A 20330-nucleotide genomic window follows, 5' to 3' on the forward strand; every position below is an offset into this window, starting at 1 on the left:
TTCATACTGCGCCACCTAACCAAAATCTTTCCTTAGAGAGAAGGCAGCACACTCTCTCCTGTCTGGGTTCGCACTCCATGGGGAGTCTGCCTCTCGTGTGTCAACGGTTCCCATTTCATTCGCGGTTTCGAGTTCAGTTGATATCAAGGAAACACACTTTTGTGGATTGTTATATTGTCTGGCTTTTGGTGCTCTCTTAGTTTATTACATGCTGCAGCAAGGAGAAGCTGTTCGTAGAAACTTGTCAGTAATAAAAATATACGTTGCTCTGCCGATCCTGATTAGCGTTGTATGTGATGTGCATTGCATCTGCGATGGCCACTTGGCTGTGTATATATTTAGGGAGACTTCCGAATAATGATTAGTTGTGAGTTAGCGCCTTGTCCTTTCTATCCGGGTTCCTCCCTGTCCTCGTCGATTTTCCACTTCCAAGTAAATCTTGGAAGTGCAAACGTTCATATATACACATGCGACTGTTCGAGCTGCAGTCTGGTGCTGCTCGACCAACAGGAACATGCTAACCAATGCTCCTTACAATCATTTTGATAAAAGTGACATCTGTGCTGTAACTTCTATGTCAATACTATGTCAGCCCTACCCTTCACATGCCAGTGTAGTCACCTGCCTAGTGAAGCAATGGTATGAGCAATACGCACGTTCATACACCTTGTAAGACGCAGCTGAAAGAAAGGCATAAGGTGTTTTTCGGTGATTGCTTCACATGAAACCTGTTCCCACAGTACAAGGAATGGTCAAGAATTTTTTTAGATATTACACTAAATATATTGTTCACGAAGGCATCCCAATTGATCACTGCGCGGTCAGCTCTTGCATATCCGTCGCGAATGTCATCAATGCTTTTCTGATTACGAAGTTCATCAAGATGCTTGTTTCTCTTCAAAAATATAAATCCAAAGACATCAATCCAGAGTGTTACATGCATGTAGCAATCCTACGTGAGGGCACCGACACAACGGCTGTTTCTGGGTACTCACGTGAGTCACTTTTCCAGACATGCCTGAGAATTCCCGGACAATGACATTCACCACGTCTCGCAGCTGAAAAATGCAAAGGCAGTAATCACTGGAACGTAGACATGTTACACACACACGCTTCACTCAAACTAAGTGAGCTATACTTTCATACCATGAATGCAGGAGCAAAATATCATTACAAGTAAATCCTAAGCCACGTTTTTGTCAACATGTATTGAGACAGCAGTATGAACATCTGCTTTACTAATATGAGAGTACATGTAATGTCCAATGAAAGCCCACACAGCACTTGTAGCTGCTTCTTTTTATCCTTCGTTCATTCTACTTCAGCACAAGCCCTATGCCTTTGCAGCAACACTCGTCTGCACCTAAATGCCCAGTCATTGCCAAGCAGATCACTTGGGTCAATTATAAGTTTCGTTATGGTGTCATTTGGCATTGCCAAAGCCGCCAGGCCTCTACTGTCATCCTTGTCCCAAATGAGGAAGGTTCTAAAATCAACTACAGCTAATTCATTCAATTCAATTATCTTTGTTTACCACAATGACATGAAGAAATATTTTGGATGGGACCGTAGGTTTTAAAAGACACAATAAAGCCCCTTGATGGACCTCAGGAGACAATTCCCATGGCTGCATGTGACAGCATATGTATTTAAAGGTTCACAAAACAATCATACATATACCATGTCCAATAATATTCCAAAAAGATGTACTATCAACTGCAAAGGTTTGAGGGTTGTTGACTCCACAACAAATGTAATTTCTGCTATATTAGGGCCTAATGCTTGTAATCAAGCTGGCGACTGTACAGGTCAGAATGCCAAGTGCAGATGGAACATTTATGTAGAAATTACATTCCCAGACAAAGCAAAAATTTATCCTTATCAGATATTTTCATCCCGTAAACTTTTGCTGCTGATAGTAGTACATCTCCCCTCCTCGTGGATTCTGACAAGTGCTGAAGATTAAGCGAGTTGGTTTCATTGTGCTAGTACTGGTATAGCACATTAGGATAAAGAATGGCTGAACAGACCGACACAAGAGAACAAAATGTTACTGTAATGGGCTATACCCATACAAGCACGGCAAACCAACTCGCCCAATCTTCAACACTTGTGGACTTCATTTCTTGTACATCGAGCTCCCTCGTATTTGCTCCTGCCAATGCACTTTTTATAGCTGAACTTGTCGCCCTCGCCGTGTGTCGTGTGCATTCTTTTGTGTACTACATTCAGGTCAAGCTTCTTCCACCCGATATCAAAGTGCTCCTAGCAGGGTTCACACTATCTACTGGTCAAGAAACATGAATTTGTAAGATTCTTTACACCACATGGCTATGCCAGGCTTGCTTCTACAAGGATGCTTTGCACCTCAAGCTCAATACTGTTGACATTTTTGATGCCGAGAAAAAGTGGTAAGAAATGTCCGCCTTCATTTACCGAAAAGTGAATTACTTCTGGCAGCATATGCTCTTCCACCTTTGTGCCAAGGCACCGAAGAAGGAGACTGTGACGAGCAACTTTGTACACACATTGGGTGGTGTTGCGCTCCCTGAACCAGCTAGATGTGTGCTGTGCCGTGGACCCAAGTTTGCAACGGAACCGGGCAATTCGCCTATGGCCTGCTCACCTATGCCAGGCAAGTGGCTCGACAGATTCCTGAGGGTGAAAGGGACAGATGTGTGGCTAATGATGTTGATGTGATTTTGTAGTGTAACCAGTTAGGAAAATCATGAAATACTTCAGAGACAATTCGCTTGCCTTATTAGTACCTTCCGATAAAAGGAGAGGTTTTGCCATTTTCCCTAACCATTTATTGAGAAAGTAACCATCACCGTTCATCCTGTCCTTAGAGCTGAGGAGGCCACCTCCCTCTGCAAAGTTTAATCCCAGACAAGAAAGCTGTGCACCACCTTGGGTTTGGGTAAACTTGCCAAAGCAGTAGATCAGGGCAAGAAGCTTGGCCTAGACATGTTTTTTAACGGCACACAAGGTCGATTGCCCCCCTGCGGGTAATTGTGACAAAGAGGAACATGGCAAAAAACTATGGCATTATTCCTGCAAGAAAAGCCGAACTTGCTCACTACTGATTACCCATATATAATAAGGAATCGGACAGTTTGGTTAATTTTCTTGAACAGAATGACAGGGGCTTAAAACCATTCTCAGTTGATATCAAAGATCTTTATTACTCTTTGTCGCATGGGAAGTTGTTATAGTGTGTTCATGATGCCACTGACCCTTACGGTGCTTTTATAGCCTTCCAGAACCTCCCGGGTGTCCATTACAATAGCCTCTTAGAGCTGCTGTTCTTTTATAACAAGTCGACATTTGCATCTTTCAATGTTAGGACTTAGATACAGAGTAGTGGTGTCTGCATCGGGTCATGCCTCACCCCAATCCTCAGTGACATATACCTTGCATGTCATGACTGTTTACTGATGAGCATGCTTGACCAAATTATTGTCGTAAAAGAATGTCGTTATATAAACGAGTTTCTGGTGTTTACTGATTGCAATGACGCGGTCTGCCAGCACCCAACCAATGATATTGTGAAGACTCTTATGATATTGAGAAGACTCTTAATATTTCAAACAGCTTGTATTGACTCGTAACATGCCAGTTGACAATAGCCTAGCTTTTTATATTTAAACATGATTTTTACCCTTGACAATGTGTGCTGGCTACATAAACCTAGAACTGGAAAACCTCTTTTACCCTATGATTCTTCCCATTCTAAGTTAGTCAAGGAAAGTATCAGTAACCTTTATTTTATAAACTCCCTTTCAAAATCATGTAATCACGTTATTCAGCGTAGCTTTGTAGCTAAAGCTAAACGGCTTTTCAGTGCTGGGTATCCAGCAATCCTGCTATCATCTATACCTGAAAAGCTATCAAAATCGATCAAGAAAGACTGCAACTTTCAGGCTTAGCCAGAATCTAATGACCATAAAAGGCCTGTAGTTGTACCGTATGTGCATAGGGTAATATTTCCCACCGGCTAAAAAAGACAGACAAGAAAGGTAACGTAAAACTAGTATTTTTGGGGCCGGGCAAGTTTCAGTAAGTTTTTTGCAAAGCAGTCAACCCCCTCAAATCACATGCCACTCTATGAAGCATAAAATGTGGTTTGTGCCATGTGGAACTGGTGTTTTTTACTTAATACCACTCTCAAATGATAAGAAGTATATTGGCCAAACAGGCCGCTGCATCAATGAAAGGCTGAAAGAGCACCATTACAATGCACACGAAGCAATTCAGGGACATAATTGAATTCACTGCTTCAATTGTGGATGTTCCACTTTCTTTGACATATGTGAACTGGTAAGAAAGCGCCCGTCAAAAACCACTCGGGAAATCATTGAAGCACACTGCTTAGCAAGAGCTGGCATCAGATGTATCATGCCCCTTCGTTGGCTTTATCTGAACATGCAGTTTCCTTTCAGGTAAACCACCCATGAATCTTTCCTATGTGACGTTGCGATAGTGGTGTGTAATCTTGGCAATATTTTCGGGTGTTCATTGTATGCTTGCACAAGTGTGCATATTTGATGCCATTTGTGAATAAAGCTTCGTAGGAAGTTTGTGCTCTGTCCCCTTGTGTCGGTCCACTCGGCCATTTATTCTTTATCGTATTGCGCTATACCAGCACAATATTCTGACAACCTATAAAAAAAGGTATGTAAACATAAAGGCAAGGCATATCCCAACCATAATGACACACTGCTTCAGTTATCATAGATGTGTTAATACTAAATGAAACTGACATTTTCTTACAACTTTGGAAGGTGCATTCAATGCAAAAAAGTCACAGTTTCGGCACAAGGTCGAAGCAATGAATGTGATAGCAACACATCGGGCTGTTATACGAACTAAGGCTAGGAGATTTAGGAACCATACGAAATGTAGTGAACATGGTCGATTGTGTTTAAAAAGAAAATAATGCAGTGACCACTATATCTAAACAGGTGTTTTGTTGTGAATAGTTGGCTGCATGACGTCTGACTGGAGGTGAAATATAAGTTCGGCGTTGTCAGAGATTACGGGCAGCTGCGGGCAATGGAATGAGACAAGACTCGGTTAACAAGAAAACCCATTTAATACACACCCACGGCACACTAAAGATATATAAAAATGTAATAAACAAATACTAGTAATAACTACAATTGAAATAACAACTAACCTATAAACAAACCACCATACAGCAAAAAACTGTCCTAAATATTGTCCGGCAACTCTATAGCCTTAATGCTTCTTCTCAATTTTGTGATAGCAGATGTGCTTCTTGTCACTGTCCCAATGTATCATGTCGGGTACCTGTCGGGGTTCTTTGAGATCTTGATGAAAGTCGTCGTCCATGCCACTGCCAATGTGGTCGCCCGTAGTCGTCATCACCTTATGTCGTTGCTGACGTGAAGGCTTCCGAGGTTAGGCCTAGTGGCGGCAGGCGATACCTGGTGCTGCACACTGACGTGGCCACTCCGGGACTGTCTTTGCCGGTTAGCTTTGAAGAGGGCTTGAGCCAGGAACATTGGTGCTTGCTGTGCGTGGCTGCTGCATCCCGAGCAACCTCCCTCGAAGCATGTGGAGGTGTCCGTCTACTGCTCGGGACACCCGCGGCACAGGTTGCCGAGTCGATGCCCTGCCACTCTGGTTGCCAGTGCGTTTGCTGAGGATGTAACCTTCTACGAAGCCCACGTCGACAATGCAAGCTCGTCAATGCTCGCGCAGTTCGGGTCACGCGACTCGAGCCTTGCGGTACGGTGCGCGGGCTCGTGCCACCCAGTCAAAAAAAATCAATGGGTCCAATTGGACAAATACCAATTGCTACGAATTGGTTCTCGACCAATTGGAATTTCGCCACCAGTTGGGAGCGTACCAATTATATCCAATTGGTAGACCAGTTTACGTCCAATTGGTGAACCATTTGGACAGTGCCGGTGGCCAATTGGTTTTCCAATTATATTTAACTGGACGTAACCGAATCTTAATTGGTGCCCAGCTTTCTTTTCACTGCAACCAGTTAAAGCTAACTGGTGTCCAATTGGTCAACCAATTCTAGATAACTGGTGTCCACCTATTCAACCAGTCAATGTAAATTGGCGTCCAAATGGTTATCCAGTTAAAGCCAACTGGTTATCCAATAGAAGCTGATTGGCGCCCAATTGGTTAACCAGTTGAACACGTATGGTGATCCAGTTAAAGCCAACTGGTGCTCAACTGTTTAGCCAGTTGAACACATATGGTCATCCAATTAAAGATACTGGAGTGCAATTGGTCAACCAGTCAATGACAATTGGTGTTCAAATGGTTAACCAGTTGAAAACATGTGGTGATCCAGTTCATGCCAACTGGTGCCAACAGGTCATCCAATTGAAGCTGATTGGTGCGCCATTGGTCAGCCAGTCAAACACATAATGATCCAGTTAAAGCCAACCGGTTAACCAGCTCACGTGAATTGGTGTCCAACTGGTTAACCAGTTGAAAACGTATGGTCCCCCAGTTAGAGTGAACTGGCACCCAACAGGTCATCCAATAGAAGCTGACTGGTGCCCAAATGGTTAACCAGTTGAAAACATGTGGTGATCCAGTTCAAGCCAACTGGTGCCAACAGGTCATCCAATTGAAGCTGATTGGTGCGCCATTGGTCAGCCAGTTGAATGTACATGGTCATCCAGTTAGAGCTGGCTGGTGTGCAACTGGTCAACCATTTGAAGTGAACTTCTAGCTTGGTCTAGCTTGAACCTAACATTCTTCCATTACAAATTGGTGTTTGGCTGAAATACATGGGCAAAGAGCACACCAAATTGTTAAAGCAAAAATGTTCATCCTGACCAAAATGATCCGGTATGCTTGGTCGTGAGTGATGTGTATTGCACATGCATAAAATAAAAACCATAAAATGAAGGTACTTGATTTACAATAATTTATTACTTGTACAAGTATTGCAAAAGTTGACTGGAAAATGACTAGACCAAATTTGCAGGCACGGCTTACTCTTGACCTTGGAATTTGCTGGCCTTATTCACAGCTTTCCTGTGGCTTAAGGTTGTCCTTCTCCCTGAAAGTGTTGAAAAATACACAAGTGCATGAAAGTTACAAGTTCACATCGCTAATGTTACATATACACATGATGCAACGACATTGTGGTGCTTGAACCACACTACGACTTCAAGGCATGAGAGCTGGCCCTTTGCAACATTTTCAATGGTAGCCTGCTGCAGAACTATCCTTAGAAATGGACCTGTCAGAATATTAGGGATAGGTAATGACATTGCTTATTGCTGTAGGCAGAGTGTGTATCATATTTACGCAAATCTAGGCCAATAGTCTTTCTCAAACTCAAATACTGTCGGGTTGGTTTATATTTGAGTACTTAAAAAATTGTTACAGTTGAGTGATAGCAGTAATTGTTTCCACCAGCATAATAACCATGGATTGATCATGCCATCAAGGCTCATAAGCTTGTTGATTCAAGGTGCACCCCGCAACTCTAGGTGTGGCCAGTAGCATGCTGTACTGTGCAAAATATTTCACATTTTCATTTGGACGCACCGGCTGGCCATCGATTAAGACTTAAGCACATGTGGCGATGGCTGCAAATGTGATAGCAGCCACTGACAAACATGAGAGTGCAACGGATTGCCGACAGCCCTATTGCACTAGGCATTTTCGACTACCTGTTTAGCAGCATGTAAGGCACAGCGCCATTTAAACTTACTGCATACTGCTAATATGCAACAACCCAAATGCGTTGGTGCCATGGTGGAATAGCTAAAACCGCCTTAACTGCACAAAAAAGCATAGCCGCCACATTGGCCCAAAATGATGCACGCAACACCCGCTTATTGTCAGAAGTGAACGCTTACGCACAAGAAAATGTTACTGCACAGACACTGACATAGTAAACAAGCACGGAAAGGGGTCCCAGTGCAGTAATATTGTGACCATACATAGCAGGCTACACATTGTAGCAGGCGCCGGGTTTCAAGAGAACAGCACTGTTCAGCAGAGAATCATTGTACACACAAACACACACAGGAGAAAGCTGGACGAGTTGTCTGCTTTGCTGCCATATCAAACTATTTTGCAATCTCCTTTATGGCTCTATATATATATCTGGGTTCTACTGTATGTGTTTTGAGTTTTTTGCATACTGTAAACGTTTTCCTGCTGGGTCTACATTTGAGGTAACATTTTCTTTTCTTTTTTCTGGCTTCAAACCTTAGGGGGTCAGCCTAGAATTTGGGCCTGCTCAGATGTGAGTAAAGTGCTAACTTGATGTGCTAGGAGCTCAAGACTAGTTTTTACCACATGATCTCACACATACTTCACAGGTGTGAGTAAATGCACTGGCATGGCATTTAATCAGTATGATGCTTTGAACACTTTTTTTTACAAGGCTGCATGTCATTTAAAACTACATACAAGAACCTTCCTGAAATTCATCAAAACACATTTACAACTGCATCTCACCGTTTTGCCATCCTCTCAAGGTCTGCCAGCTTCTCCACCACAAAATGGTTTAGCTGCTTGAGTGCAGCAGGCACAAGGTTTTCAGGAATACCTTGGCGCTGCAGTCGCCGTCTGTAACAATCTAAAACAAAAGGTTCACAGGGCATCACTAACTGGCAAGAAGAAACAGTTCTTAAACAAAAATGGAGTCTATAAGAATATGGTCTGAGGCAGAATGAACAAAGACAGTCTACACCAAAATATCTTAAAAAGCATGGACACTTACCCCGCATCACTTCCACTTTCCAAGGCGTCAGTGGAGTTTTTGCAGGCCGATCCGGAAATCGTGGACACCGCTTTCCTGCAAGACACAAATGAACAGTGGTTAACTATAATACTGCTACTTCTAGTTCACAGCGCTAAAAAAAATTATGGCAGCTTCGCATTAGTGGTGCCAAGCCTGAAGAAACAGCGGAGCGGGGCAGCCTTCCTTGTTGCTCCTTTTAATTTCTCGGTTTCTTTCTTGCTCTTTCTTCCCTTCCTTTCTCTCTCTACTGATTACTTCCTCTATCTATGTCTCTCACTCTCTTCCTGTTTCTCTTTGTCTTGCTCTCTGCTTTTCTATCTCTTTCTCCGAGTCTAGTCTTTCGATCATTTTATGCCTTTACTCCTCTTAGTTCTCTTTCTTCCTCTCCCATGTTTGACATGCTCCACTCCGTCAAGCAGTTTTCATTTAACACTTGCACCTGCTGAACTTGCATTGGGGATTGGCCAATTCCTGTGGCACATACCCACCTAGGAATTTCTTTGCCTTGAACAGAATAAGGCTAGCCTAAAGAGCTTTGTCGTTATAAAAAAAAAAATCTATAGAACAGCAACATACCTTGCAAAGAGCGGTTTTTCAGCTGCTCCTTTGGCCAAATTCCAAGAAGCAGGTCTTTCACAAAAAGAGAATCCTTTTGATGGCCCTGGATGTGACTCCACGCACAAGAATTTATTCGAAGGCCACTGCCAATGTCCACCTGCATCAGAGGAATGTATTGCAAAAAAAAAATCATAACAACCATCTGAAAAAGCAGCATTTACAGTTAAGCAAGCACAAAAAAAATTTCACCTACAACGACAACTGTATGCAAAACTAAAAATTCCTGAAGCTGCCCTTTAGATATGCACATTACCGTGGCATTCTCTTTTCTTGGGCAATCATCTGGTGGCGGTGTTGTCTCCCTTGGAATCACATCCATGTCAATATCTATGAGCTCCATCCTTGAGTGCTCCGGTTTGCTCTTAATTGAGCACGCAGCTCTACTGTTGCCTGCACCATCAACATGAAGCGAGGCTCACTACAAACAGCAGAACTCAAGTCACTTTAAGAAGACAGCATTGTCAGCAATCAACATTCAAAACATATGAGTTTCAATATCAAGGCTCTCACCCAAAATATAGCTACATCAAAGAAATTGTACCAAATGCAAGTATTGTATTAACTTGAGTTTTTTTCTTTTTTTTTTTTTTTTGTAACTAACAATTTGAGAATGCACCTCATATTAGATGTGAAACCAGGCTACACATAAAACAGCAATTTTATTATTTTGTTTCAAAGCACCTTCAAAGAGCATTCTAAGTGACAATGGACGTGTTGGATCTATGCAATGTTTTGCACATGCAACCACTGCCTGGTAAAACATGAAGAAAATGCAAAAGGATTTGCTTAACAATAAAACAATAAACTGTCCAAAGATATTCGAAAATCATAGGCAGTGGCATCAAGGCGTAAATGAGCATATAGTTGTTGGGTGATGAAGAAGTGCGACAAATTCTTTCATGCTCCGCTGACTTGAAAAGCCTTTTGTGGTCCTATGCAAGGTCGTCACCACTGGTCAGAAGAGAAGCTCTCCAACATAGGATGGCGAGCTCATGTTATAACTGCAATTCCCTATATTTTTTTGTAATTTTCTTAAATAAGCAAACTCGCTCCTTATCGTAAGAATGTGTAAACATGGTAGTATGCACAAACATCACTTCGTTCGATTTTGTGGTTTGAAATTGTAAGGAATAGCTTTAAATTTAAGGAAGCCCATAATTCCCCCCCCCTGAAATTTCAGTTTGGCATGTGTATAAACGCGCATACAAATGCATGCATAAACATACATAAAGCATAGCTGAGTGCCCCCTCCCCCCCAAACCTGAAAAAAAAAAAAAAAAATGTGTGACCATGCTACTGGCATACAAATTACAAATAAGTCTACGTACATAGCAGCCACAGAAGCCACAAAACTACGAAAAGCCGAATTCCATACCTTTGCCTTCATCTAAGGCTGTCAGAATTTTTTCCTGCAGCCTCACATTAAGCCGCCTCAGCTCCATGGCCTCCTTTTCTAATGTGTTATTCTTGTTTTGGAGCTGCTCTATTTTTTTGCTCTTTCTATCCATCAGTTGTTCAAGCCTCTGTAGCTTGTTCTTGAGCTCACTGACTAGGCTGCCCCTATCGTCATAGGTCTCCCTCTTTTTTTGTTTCTTTGTAGCTGTTTCCTCCTTTCGGCAGATGTCATCCTTTTTTCTCTTCAGCATGTCCAAGAGCTCCTGTTTTGGGCCAGAGGGCTTTTTCACGGGACGCTGTACACAAACAAAAAAATGTCTTATGAGGCTGTTTAAGTTGTGCAATGCATAAAGAATGATATGGCACTGCATAAACAAGTACCTCTGGCTGGACATCATCTTCATCCTCACTTCCGCCGTCAGGTGAATAAGCCATTTTTTCAAACCTAGGCCTCTGCCGGCTTCCTCCCTCCCCCTCCAAGTCGTCTTCAGATTCTGGAAAATATTGAGGTCGTACACATTGAAAAATGTTACGAGGAAATAATTTCATTATAAGCCATGGATGTGCGACTAGGCTGCACTGCAAGTATAAAGAAAAACACAGAAGAGTGACAACAGATTAAGTGGGAAGGAATATTATGCTAAGTGTACACTTAAATAAGCCTTCTACTTATATGAAAGGATCCTTGAAATTTCCGGTAGTCTTTGTTTCAATATTAAAAAAGTTCATGCTCTATATGCATGTAAGCCTTAAACAGAAGCAGGGAGAATATATATGTGCGTAGTATCACAACCATAAAACATGTGCTCATTAACTGTCTTTGCATAAGACTACTGTATATACTGTATAACTGAGCTCTAGATGTTTGCGTATATGCATTTGTGTAAGGAGAGGTCAAATACGCAATATATACATATATATATACACGCAAATCCTGGTTCCTTTTTTTTTTTTATTTCGGGGAGGGGGGATCTGACTGCTATGGTGAAGATAATGAATTAATGATTATTGCATGAACACAGATGATCAAAAATAATTATTTTATTTGACCTACATAATAGTTGAATGCACTTATGGAAGGGCGCCGCTATGAAGACTACTACAAAGAACGCAGTTTTACAGACTGAGCGCAAGCATCAACTAGCCTTATTATTCACTACGCATGAAAATAAGACCACTTGACGGTTGCACTCGTTCTGTTAAACTCTGTCCTGTGTTCTTTGTAGTCTGTTCTTTGTAGTCTATGCTTGTTTCTGGTGTATCACTGACTGATCAATAAATTCTCTTGCTGTCACAGCCTGAATTTAATTTATGAAATTACCTGCCACAAACATGTAGTATCACCTAGTTTGCGGGAACGAGTCCAGAGGTGGCTTCTCTGGGTTCTCCACACAGTGTGGAACAATGTCTTCATTCTAGCGCCTGCGCAATTTTTCAACTCCACTTAATACGAACAATTTTATAGTCCCATTCGAGTTCGAATTAACGAGCTTTTACTGTATTCTGAAAACATAAAGGCAGCTGGGAAGGACTCAACAAGTTTGCCACGTGCCGTACGCTGGAAGCTTCGCAGACAATAGCGTCAAAAGTTGGAGGAGAGGGGTCTATGATCTGGATCAGTGCATACATTTTAAGGAATATTATCGAGTTGTGCTGTACCGCATGAAGAATAGAAAGAAAGGCGATCCCTTAGATATCCATCTCACTTAGCAACAAGTTTTAGGCATATTAATTGCATTTGCAAGAGCGCAAAAGACAGTTGAGTATATATAGTAATTTTTATACACTAGCTTCATTAGGCCTATTTATAAATAACGGAAGTTGCAAGACTATATTTGAACTACGCTCATTTCAAGACAAAATTATGTTTCATTAATCAAATTATACCTGCCGACCGACCGCACGCACCGGATAGCATCAACGATAGGCATATGCGCACCGCGGAACACAAAAATGCACTTAATGTTGAACTTGACAAGGCAAAATAAATGTGTGCCAGGGTCGCAAACGAAGAGCTTACCTCCCAAAGCTAGGATCCGAGCCCGGTAGTAATCAGAGGTCCCGTCCGGATCGGTCCACTTTACAGAATAGAAGAACTTGGACTTGAAGTCCTTCGCGTGCTCTGGTTTGAAGTTTTCGATGTCGCCAACATCCACAATCGCAAGTTTCCGATCGTCTTCGTAACGTACTTTAGCGTGCGTGATCATTCTGCAGTACACTGTGCCGTTAGTGCACGAAAAAAACACAAAGAGGATACGCAGCCGAATGATCACTTCGCAGGATCGCACGCAAATCTGCGGCCAGCGGTCAGACTGCCGTTGCACGTGCTGAATGTAAACGTACGCGCGAGCCGCGAGCTCGTACTTCAAGCCGACTGGCAGATACAGGTTTCCACGTAAACACATCGTGCTACATAGACGCATATGACTTCAATATTAATATGTCCATTTTATTTAGGTTTTATGAGTATATATTGGTTTACCAGATGTACAGATATTACAGTAATAAATGAAATATTGAAATACGAAACTGGACATCTTTTGTGACGCTGACCAGTCAGGATGTGCCATGGTTGCCGTTGTGCTGAAGTGGTGTTCGGTTGTGCGCTCAACAACAATCTGAGGAGCATCCACACGTGCACCAACAAATCGTCTAATGCGGTCATAATGTATCAACTTCCAAAGAGAAAGAAGAGAGGCCCATATAAACGATATATCAACCATGGATCGGACTTTGTGCTACCGAGAAGTACTGAGAGGGGTTGCCAACAGCGTGTAAGTTTACCTTTGTTTTTGTTCTAACGCCTTCAATTGGCGCTGGTGTTCAAGACTCACACGAGACTGCATGTCTTGGTTCGCATAACACGCCTAGCGTATTAACAACAGTTTGTGTGGGCGAACAACCTGCGTTTGTCCGCACATGTAGTTGCCGAGGGTGAACGTAAATATTGACGGCAGATATCGCTCGCTTGGCGGTACCGAACCACGCTGTAAATTACTGTTTAGTGAACAACTGGTAGTGAGCAAACTGGTATTGCTGCGACATTTGAGTACAAATAAAGCGGCTGTGAATGGCAGCCGCTATTTGAGCGGGTCATTGTAACCGATTTTAACATTGACTTAAAATTTTTTTTAACAAATCTCTAATAGGGCATTGAAAGCAGTTGTAGCAGTTCAGTACATTGCATCTGTTAGAACATTTAAAGCGGACTTTTCTGTCTGAATTCACGGCTTACGTAAAATGGTAACAATGTTCGCAGGAGTTTTGCGAATATCTTGCCTACAGGTTAGTTATATTTTACATTAATGCGTAATTAATCGATTTTGCGTGCCTTGGGTTTGTTATTAGCAAAATTGTGATGTCACTTGTCATTGCTGAGTCAGTCATTGAGTTAAGTTTTTGTCTAAGTAAACCCAATATTATTATTAGCATTGGGTTTAAATGCAACAAACCCAATGAGAACTGATGCTGTCATTCTCAAAAACAAACAAAAACCTTTCTCTATTACGATACATTAGATAGGAGCTTACACAGTAAAGCTTCGACTTAAGGCGTGCACATATGTCTAAGATACTTCTTCGCATTCAGGAGGTGCCTATGGACACATCCTCGTCTGATGATGAAGCAGCAGGACAAGCTTCAGTCTCGACAGATATAAATGGCATACTTCGAACTGATACGTTGAGTAGTGAGGATGAACAGGTGAGGTAGTATGTTCGAGACGTTAAGTGCATTTTTATTAATAAGCTGTTTTCTTGCAGGAAACTTCAAGCGATGCTTGTAGCACAGCAGCCTCCAGGGTGACATCTGCTCCGGTCAGTCCCACTACTCCAGAACTGCAAGCAACCAATGATAGGCCACAGCATGCCAACCCGATGGTTTCCCATGACACATTGCTAAATGATGAAGAGGTATGCACACATATCTATATTTATGTGGGTATTTTTTTGTATAACAGAAGTGGTTGTTCGGAGTATTTAGTAATATGCGGTGACATCGCAGAGGCATGACAGCACTTGTGCCTGTTGTGTCTCCATATGTGGTGTCATTGCAGATTTTGCACTAAAAATCGAACATGGCTTTGTCACACGTCGAGGTGGTGCCGATCTCTGACGAGTTCCCTTTTCTCTTGGTTTCATCGTTTTTGTGTTTTCTCTGCTCTATTTGTTTTGCAGCTGTCCATGTCTGATGAGGATGGTTCAGAGCAACATGATCCTGGAGAGCTGCCTTCAGAAGATGACATGGTAGGTCCATCGGAAGTTGCAAAAATTACACAAACATGGCTGATGTCATTAACTGCTGGGGGATCACTTAGCTTGTTTAGGCATTGGAAATGCAGAATTTATGAACGGTAAGAGCTCACTGAAAACGAAGACACAATGAAGGCTCACACACACACAGCGCTATGTTTGTGAAAGCAGTGCAGGGAGGGGGATGACAAGGGGGCAAGAACATGTGCCCCTTTATCATTGTGCATCATGACCTTGAGCACCTTCTTGTTTTTCTTCAAATGCGTGGCTTACTGTCAGTGTAATCACAAGTGCACGGAGGGAGGGGGGTACATGGCGGCATCCCGCGGCGGCCACGGTAACTATATGCAGCAAATCAGCCAACCGTCATGGACGTGGGTATGTGGCACAGAAATTGGGATATATGGCATCATTTGTCGAGAAAAGAGGGATCGATTTCTAGCTGACTTGGATAATTAATTGTGAAGTCTCAGTCGAGTGCTGCCATTTTGAACAATTATTTCTTTTCTCCTTTCAGCAGCAAATGCCTAACAGTCCCACGGGGCCGAGTCATGGTGGCAAGTCGCAGTTTGGAGAGTTATTTACTGATGTTATCACTGAAAGAGTGGTTTTGTCCAGAGGTGACATTCTCCTCATGGTGCTGAAGCACGCTGTGAAAAATAATTTGTCATTCACTGGGCTGACCAGCATGTTGGACCTTATTAACAGAATTTTCGAACATCCAATATTGCCTGATTCACGGTACCAGCTCTCCAAACTTTTGAGCAAAACTGGCACAACCATGACATATTATTGTTTTTGCCCCAAATGCTTCACACATATAGAAAATGCTGAAACAAATGCCTCTTTTCAGTGCATACAGTGTGGGCACAGAACGAGTGTTTCCAGTCTATCTGATATGCCTTTTTTTGTGACTCTTGATGTGGAATCACAGTTGCAAAGATTGTTGAAAGACTGTGCACTCCTTGACCTAACAAAGCCACTTCACCATGATGGCTCACTGGGTGATCTATGTGATGGTGAAATGTACCACAAATTCGCAGCTTCAACACAGCAGTGTGGGCCCAGAATCACCTTCACCCTAAATGCCGATGGCACACCGCTGTTCAAATCAAGTGGCACGTCCATTTGGCCTATTCAGTTAATTGTTAATGAGATCCCAGCTGAACAGAGAATGTCAAAACTCGTCCTTGCGGCATTGTGGTTTTGGAAGGAGAAACCAAATATGGAGCTTTTTCAGAACACATTTGTAAAGGAAATGAGCCACCTCAGTGAAAATGGCTTTGTGTTGGAGCGGAAGGGTCAACTGCAGACATACAAAGCTTATTGCATTTGTTGTGCAGTTGACTCTGTTGCCAGGGCACCTATGCAAGGTGTCACACAATTTAATGGTTATTTCGGATGTAACTGGTGTCTGCAGAAAGGTGAACGAGCTGGTGGTTCTACTAAGTACCCTGTTCAACCATTGAACCCCACTGAGCGCACTGAAAGCCAGATGGTCGAAGATATGATGACTGCAGTTAGGGAAGGTGTGACTGTTAATGGTGTTAAAACAGCATCTCCGTTGATCGGCCTGCCCTATTTTAATATCGTATCAGGCTTTGTCCCTGACTACATGCACTGTATTTTACTCGGTGTAGCACGGCAGTTTTTAGACTTGTGGTTTGAGTCATCAGGTTATGCCTACTCCCTCAGTCGCAAGCAAAACATGGTCGATGAGAGGCTTTTGGCTATCAGGCCACCGAGAGACGTGAAAAGATTGCCGCGAGCAACAAAAGAGCGGAGATGGTGGAAAGCTAAAGAGCTGGAGAATTGGATACTATATTACAGCATCCCAGTGCTCCATGGTATTCTGGAGAGAAGATACCTTGAGCATTGGGCATGCTTGGTGGAAGCTTTACATATTATGCTGCAGCGCAGTATCGAAACTGCTGAAGTTAACAGAGCAGAGAAACTCTTGTTAGAGTTTCATGTGCGCTCAGAAATGCTTTTTGGAAAAGCTTTCATGACATATAACATGCACCAGCTGACACATATTGTCAAGAGTATCCACGACTGGGGACCCCTGTGGGCACATTCCGCATTTCCATTTGAATCGGGAAATGGGAGCCTCAAAGAGGCCATCAAAGCTGCAAATGGAATTCCACACCAGCTGTGTAGAGTTCTGCAGATTGAAAACACTGTAATGGAGCTGCAGGATCTGACTGCCAGCCCTAGCGTGGTGCTGTATTGCAATTCTTTTGATGCCAAGGTCACTCACAAAAGCAAAAGCAGCAGTGATGGCACCCGTTTTTTTGGAAGTGGTTCTTGTATTCCACCAGCCTGTTCATCACCTGAGCAAGAAATTCTGCCACCCTCTGTAAAGTACAGAAGAATGATGGTAAACGGTTCAATCCTGACAGACTGCTTGTACGCGTCAAAGAAAAAGACTAATACTTCAGTTGTTCAACTCTTGGATGGATCATTTGCCATTATTGAAAAGATCATTTCAAGTGGTGATAACACATGCATATGTGTCTGGAAACTTCGGTGCCGACCAGTAAAGTATGACTTGGTGACCGTTAACCATGTGCACAAAGTGTTATTCAAACAGTCTCCTACAGTAATTATTCAGCCTCTAGAAATAAGAAGTGTTAGTGTATTAATCAATGTGGAAAATGTTTCATATGTATGTGCACCTCCCAGCACTCTTTCTCTGTAGTCTTCTTCGACAATTCTATGTTCCCTAATTCATCATCATCATCATCATCATTGATTGATATTTGGGGTTCAACGTCCCAAAACCACCATATGATTATGAGACGCCGTAGTGGAGGGCTCCGGAAATTTCGACCACCTGGGGTTCTTGAACGTGCACCCAAATCTGAGCACACGGGCCTACAGCATTTTCGCCTCCATCGAAAATGCAGCCGCCGCAGCCGGGATTTGATCCCGCGACCTGCGGGTCAGCAGCTGAGTACCTTAGTCACTAGACCACCGCGGCGGGGCATCATCATCATTCTCAGCCTGTGTTAGTCCACTGCAGGTTGAAGGCCTCTCCCAATGATCTCCAGTTTACCATATCCTGTGCGAGCTAATTCCATTTTATTCCTGGGAACCTCCGAATTATGTCGCTCTGTCTAACTCCCTGCCTTCCCCAACTGTGTTGACCATCGCTTGGTAACCATTCTGTTGCTCTTATTGTTCACCAGTTGTCTGGTGAACACTTTTCTCTTTAATGATAGTGGCAGATTTCCTGACATTATTTGAGAGTGCCTGACGAATGTGCTCCAGCCCATTACAAGACCAGCCCAGGTCCATTTTTTTCGCTTGATGTCAGCTAGGACATCTGCAACTCCTGTCTGTTCTCTTAGCCATGCTACCATCCTCCGGTCTCTCATTGTTATTCCTACCATTCTACGTTTCATTGCACGCTGCGTGGTCCTCAGCTTTCGCTCTAGCTGTTTCATTATTCTCCATGGTTTATCACCATACATCCGAATTGGCAGTATGCCATGGTTGTATACTTTTCTCTTTAATGATAGTGGCAGATTTCCTGACATTATTTGAGAGTGCCTGACGAATGTGCTCCAGCCCATTCTTATTCTTCAGTGAATTTCTTTTTTGTGGTTAGGTTCTCCCATGAGTAGTTGTCCTAGGTATACATATTCTTGTGTACTCTCGAATGTATCGTTTTCGATCGTAAATTCTTTCTGTTTTGCCAGGCCATTCAAAATTAAGCAAGCTATTTTAGGTGTTTTAGCCCTTTTTGAGTAAGCCATAGGTGTAATCACTAAGAGATTATGGGGCACTGCTTTCTCCATTTGCTCATTTTCCTTGGAAGAGTGCTAGTGATAGTGCAAAACAACTGGTGCATTTGTTTGCATAAGCAGGTACAGTGGCTGCTCATTGTACTCTTGATACATATATAATGAAAGCCATGCTTCTGTGGCATCATTATGTGAAATAATAGCACTACAAGCTGGGTTTGTGCACATGAGCAGCATTGCAGCTCTAGTGACACTGGTGTGAGTGACCGTACATTGAAACTTGGTGCGAACACGACATCTCGCAGGACGAGGACACAGTATGAGCGCCGCCTAACAATTGAACTTTATTGAAACTAAATTAAACGTAGGAAAAACTAAGATCATGCATGCTCAGAAACTGCAGGTCACGTAAAGGAAATTGCTAACCAGCAAATTTTACGGAAATCCATTGACCTCTTAAAATTGTCTGAGTTGCCTAAATGCAAGCACGTCATGGCCAGTGTGCAGTGGGTATTCGGCACTCAGTTTTGTCAGAGTGGCATATGTCATTCAAGTTGCTATACCTTGTGAAATTTTATGTGCACTGTTAATTTGTAATTTAATTTCAGATGCAACTATGTGCAAATTTTGTGCATTTGTGTATTATTTTTTACATATGTACATATATTTCATGCATATTATTATTTTTGTGTTTTGTTTGAGTGTTCTTATGCCTGGACTTGTTGTATTTTTGCCCATTTTAATAAACATATTGTGGTGGAATGCCACGAGCTTTTCTCGGAAATGCGTGGTTGTCTTCTGTTGTACAAACAGCACCAAGGTTATACTGCTGTGATTTCATTAATTTCAAAAGCACTACTGTGCAGAAAGAGGTTGCATAGTCTATCCATTAAGATATATCAAGACCTATAATTAGGCAAGAAATGCTGCCATTTTTGGGCATGAAGCACTTGGAACGATGAAGGACAACAGTATTATTATAGGACAATTTGTTGTCATTCGGCAGCATTCACTTACTGCGTTATGTGCTTGAGGATACAAGCTGACTTCATTAATTTGTTCTTCCTTTCAATTTTCAATAAAATGTTACGTATTCTATATTTTGGCCACTATTCGGCGTCATTAGAATCAAAGATGAAATTTCACTATTCACACACCACTAGCTGTGAGTGATTCACAGGCTATATCAGCCCAGACATTGGAAATCTTAACACAACAGTGTGAATGAGCTCATGTCGCGAAATATCCAGATGGCAGCAAAAAATAAAAATCGTGGGTGAAGCCAGAATCAAACCCTGGAATTCTGCATGGCAGCCTCCACTCAGTCACTGCTTCAAACTACTTTAGAAAGATACCTTGTACAATGAAAAATACCTTGTCAGGACAAAGTAGTTGCAGAGTTGGCTTTCCTGTTTTATATCAATGTGATAAGCTTTACATATGTGCACTTAGGACTGTGCGAGCAATATTCAAGGGTTGCACTTGTCTGTATATAAGCACATCATCACTCGATAGCATGCACTTCATGGTAATATAACTGAAGTGCAAGCTCCAATGGGA

General features: G+C 42.4%; 3 protein-coding genes across 6 annotated transcripts in view; 1 reads left to right on the plus strand and 2 right to left on the minus strand.

Moving 5' to 3' along the window:
* Window positions 1-20330, minus strand: part of LOC119167703 (mitochondrial-processing peptidase subunit alpha) — a 266289-nt gene that overhangs the window by 34327 nt on the left and 211632 nt on the right. For both annotated transcript variants that reach the window (XM_037419227.2, XM_075865852.1), the window contains exon 11: window positions 996-1058. In XM_037419227.2, the coding sequence (XP_037275124.2) occupies window positions 996-1058 (63 nt within the window). The remainder of the gene's footprint in view (window positions 1-995; window positions 1059-20330) is intronic.
* On the minus strand, window positions 6900-13194 carry LOC119167001 (uncharacterized). Its single transcript, XM_037418404.2, has 8 exons — window positions 12792-13194; window positions 11153-11265; window positions 10752-11067; window positions 9630-9766; window positions 9335-9473; window positions 8738-8812; window positions 8473-8593; window positions 6900-7057 (listed from the first exon to the last, which is right to left on the minus strand). The coding sequence occupies exons 1-8, from the start codon at window positions 13192-13194 to the stop codon at window positions 7018-7020; spliced, it is 1344 nt and encodes a 447-aa protein (XP_037274301.1). The 3' UTR covers window positions 6900-7017.
* Window positions 13333-19554, plus strand: LOC119166999 (uncharacterized). 3 transcript variants are annotated; one of them, XM_037418401.2, is made up of 5 exons: window positions 13333-13545; window positions 14360-14473; window positions 14533-14682; window positions 14947-15015; window positions 15539-19554. In XM_037418401.2, exons 1-5 carry the CDS (start codon window positions 13333-13335, stop codon window positions 17720-17722), a joined length of 2730 nt encoding a protein of 909 aa, XP_037274298.1. In that variant the 3' UTR covers window positions 17723-19554. The 3 variants fall into 3 exon arrangements, with proteins under 3 accessions (XP_037274298.1, XP_037274299.1, XP_037274300.1); XM_037418402.2 differs by having other exon boundaries at window positions 15542-19554; XM_037418403.2 differs by lacking the exon at window positions 15539-19554 and having other exon boundaries at window positions 14947-15126.

This window comes from Rhipicephalus microplus, chromosome 6, assembly GCF_043290135.1.
Source record: "Rhipicephalus microplus isolate Deutch F79 chromosome 6, USDA_Rmic, whole genome shotgun sequence".
Classification (NCBI taxonomy): Eukaryota; Metazoa; Arthropoda; class Arachnida; order Ixodida; family Ixodidae; genus Rhipicephalus; species Rhipicephalus microplus.